The 3,748-nt window shown below is 47.1% G+C and overlaps 1 protein-coding gene across 1 annotated transcript in view; it reads left to right on the top strand.

The window, feature by feature from the left end:
* LOC103460626 (prohibitin-2-like) overlaps nt 1-2,843 on the top strand; it is a 10,232-nt gene extending 7,389 nt beyond the window's left edge. The window contains exons 6-8 of the mRNA XM_008402880.2: nt 570-686; nt 1,702-1,778; nt 1,850-2,843. Coding sequence (XP_008401102.1) covers nt 570-686; nt 1,702-1,778; nt 1,850-1,871 — 216 coding nt within the window. The 3' untranslated portion in view covers nt 1,872-2,843. The remainder of the gene's footprint in view (nt 1-569; nt 687-1,701; nt 1,779-1,849) is intronic.
* The last annotated feature ends 905 nt before the right edge of the window (nt 2,844-3,748 follow it).

Below are 3,748 nucleotides of genomic sequence, written 5' to 3' on the forward strand. Positions count from 1 at the left end.
GCGCTCTGCCTCTCGGCCGCAGACGGATCGTCGGATTGTGATCGGATGCAGAAGAATTGTTCCGAAATAATTAATTAGACAGAAAAATGTTGTAAACGTACAGAAACGTTCTAAATTTCAGCTCATTGAAGAACTTTAAACATTTTACTGGTCTAGTCCAATCCTGCTTTAAATGAAAACCTTTTACTGGATTGAATGCTGATAATTTAAATGTAAATGTTACCTTTACAGTGATTAAGATGGAAACCGTGACGTGAAACGATGCAGTAGAAAATCTGTTACCATGGTAACCTCACCTTTCTGCTGACCTCGGCCTGATGATCCAGTTAATCTGTGATTTAATTCCTGGATGTTTTATTAAACAGTTTCCACGTCAACCACAGAAGAAGAAGAGCTGATCTGTTATTGATCCGATTAGAAACTGGAAGAGTTCAATTAACTTTATGATCAGTTTTACTGTTTACACTTCCTGTCTCCATCTGAGCGCGTGCAGAAACCTTTACTGTCCGACCCACCTGACTGTGTGTGTGTGTGTGTGTGTTTCTCTCTCTCTCCCTGTGTGTGTGTGTGCGTGCGTGTGTGTGTGTGTGTGTGTGTGCGCACGCCAGCTGGGCATCGCCGTGACGAAGAACCCCGGCTACCTGAAGCTCCGGAAGATCCGGGCAGCCCAGAACATCGCCAAGACGGTAAGAACCCAGCAGAACTTCCTGTTGGTCCAGATTAGCTTAAGGCTCCACACACTCACCTGATTGGGGAGCTGCAGGTAACCATGGTAACCAGCTTGGTAAACTAAGCAGCATCACCTCCAGGGTTTTATCAGAACCGGTTCTGGTTCCTGCTGAGTTTCCTCTGATCTGGACTCAATTTGAATCCGGCTCTGGATGTTCTGGAGGTTCTGGATGTTCTGGAGGCTCTGGAGGTTCTGGATATTCTGGAAGTTCTGGAGGTCCGTTCTGCTCCCTCCAGCAGCTGTGATCCTGCAGCTGCTGACAGACGGCCACCAGAGGGCGACAAACCTCCAGGAATCGTTTCAGCTTCTGTTGCTGTGTGCTCTGACCTTTGACCTCTGGTTGTCACCATCAGAGCAGGTTAGAACCTGCAGCAGAGAGTTAATCTGCCCGGCAACAGCTGGAGTTTTTAAAGATGGAGGATAAGAAACAGGAAGCAGCAGGTCGACTCAAACCAGAGAAGAAGAAAATCCAAACAGGTTTTATATTTTATTATGGGTAAAAATCTGAAAAGTGTGGCTTGAATTTATATTGACTCTGGATGGAGAACATTCTTCTTAAAGTTTCACCACTGATTATTCTCAGCTGGATTTGGTTCCTTACTTTGACTAGGCCATCCCATAATATATCTGGCTGGGTGTTCAGGCTCCCCATAGCATGATGCTGCCACCACAAGGTTTTCAAACCGCACCATTAAAGTTTCAGCAGATGGTCATCTCTGCTGCTCCTCCAGAACCAGAACCTCCTCTGCTGGGTTTCTGGTCTCCATGGTGACGCTGGTGGTTCTGCACAGAACCTCAGACCAGAACCCGAGGAGATCCAGGCTCTAAAGGAGGCTGAGGACAGCTGAACAGGCACACTCCACACTATTCAGATCTTTTCTCATTAAAAGTGAACCATTCTCCTGACCCGACACCTGCAGGGTTCTGCAGAACCTGGCTCTGGTTCTGACCCGCCTGTGTCCGTCCTGCAGGTGGCGCAGTCCCAGAACCGAGTGTACCTGAACGCGGACAGCCTGGTGCTCAACCTGCAGGACCGAGACAGCTTCACGTGAGTCCGGTCCGCTCCAGCAGGCCCATCTTACCGGGTCAGAACCAGAACCTTTCCTCTCTCTGTTTCAGGCTGTCGCTGTCCAAGAAGTAAGACGTCTCCTCTTCATCATCTTCCTCTTCCTCAGCACCCGTTTCCCATCATCCCCCTCTCCGTCCCGATCAGAACCCAAACTGGGCCTCAGAACCCGGTGTGCTGGTTCCGCTCAGATAAACCCGACCCGGATTGATGCAAGTTCCCTTCATAGACTGAGGAATGTCAGTCGGACTTCTTTACAGAACCGGACCAGACCGGACCAGGAGGCCGGTTCTGATCCGGTTCCAGCAGCAGGACAGACTCCACCTGAACTGACGATCCGTCCTGCTGAGGCTGGTTCTGCCAGGACCCGGGTCCAAATCCGGTTCTGATGGGCTGCACTGGAGCTGAAGGCCTGGTTTACTCTGACCCATGAAAGGGGTTCTGGACCTGACCCAGAAGTTCTACAGAACCAGCTTGAAAGCGGCGCCGGGTTCTGGACCGGTTCTGACATTAAGCTTGACCCGGTTCTGTTGTTATTCTGGTACTGCATCAGTTCTAATCACTCAAATAGTGATAAATGCTCTACACACCAGGTCCATTTGGTTCTGGTTCTGGTCCTGGTCGGGTCCAGATTTGTTGTTGACTCAAGATTATAAAAATGAAATGAAATCATCAGTTAAATCAGAACCAGATTCCTCCATGTTGGGTTTGGACCGGGTTCTGGTCGGTACCAGACGGGCCGGTCCGGGTCGGTGGTTCTGTTGATTTAACTGGTTCTAAATATAACGTCTGATATTCCAGGCCTCACACAGGATTTCCATATTTGGTCGTGTGTCACGTTTAGCCGCTGACATCACTTTGATTCACTTTGTATAAAACTACAAACCCCAGAATGCAGCGGGGCAGCAGCTCCTGTCCTGTCATCATTCATGGCGTCCGGCTGGAGGTGAACGGTTCCCATGAAGATCAATAATTCACCTGCAGCTGGTAGAAACCCGACTTCTCTTCCTGGTTTGGATTAAAAATAAAATCTAATTTTTTATACCAGATCAGGTTTTTATTTTTCTGTCTTTTCTAAAAATGAAATTACAAATAACAGAATATTTTCAAAAAGTTGCATGACGGAGTATCAGGGCCATGCTACGAGTTATCAGAATAAAGACGACACCAGAGAAACGGCATAAAATTACAATAACATATTAATTGAATCAGGAAAAAGCTTGTAGAGATTTCAGCCTCGGTTTGTCTGAGTCTTTATGCGAAACAGACAAATTATATGTACAGAGTGCAGCTAAACTAAACTTAGCTGCAGTAGCAGCTTCTAATTTACCACAATACTAAACATTTGCAGGAGCTAATGCTGAACTGCTAATCACAAAAAATTAGAAGTTAAATCGCTAAATGCATAAAAAATATGCTAATTCTAAACCGCTAAAAAAACATTGGAAGCTAATGCTAAATCGCTAAGCATGTTAAAAAAATGTGAAGCTAATGCTAACGATTAAGTGATGACGGTGTGAGACTCGCTAACAGCAAAGTGTTGGACCTGCCTAAAGGAGGTTCTACAGAGTTCTGACTCGAGAGGGAAGAAAACAAATGCATGCCACACTATTCAGAGATATCTGAAAATAAAAACCCATTTCTGTAAGTTGGTGAGTTTTGGGTCGGAACAGAACAAGACTGAAGGAAAAGCTGAACATGTTGAAGAGCATCTGCTGCGCGCACACACACACACACACATGAATCCAAATGTCCTCTGAGACCCCAGACCAACTGGACCGGGACCGGGTCAGAACCTCTAGAAGCTGACGGGGCCGTGACGTCACCGTCTTTGTCCCCGGAGTGCCTCTTCTTCCTCCGTCCTTCCTCTACAGGGCAGAGACAACACAAGATGGCTGCCGGGTTATTTATAGGCCGAGCTGCTGCTGCTGCAACCAGAAACCTGCACCCAG

The sequence above is a fragment of the Poecilia reticulata genome, unplaced genomic scaffold, assembly GCF_000633615.1.
Source record: "Poecilia reticulata strain Guanapo unplaced genomic scaffold, Guppy_female_1.0+MT scaffold_265, whole genome shotgun sequence".
In the NCBI taxonomy this organism is placed as follows: Eukaryota; Metazoa; Chordata; class Actinopteri; order Cyprinodontiformes; family Poeciliidae; genus Poecilia; species Poecilia reticulata.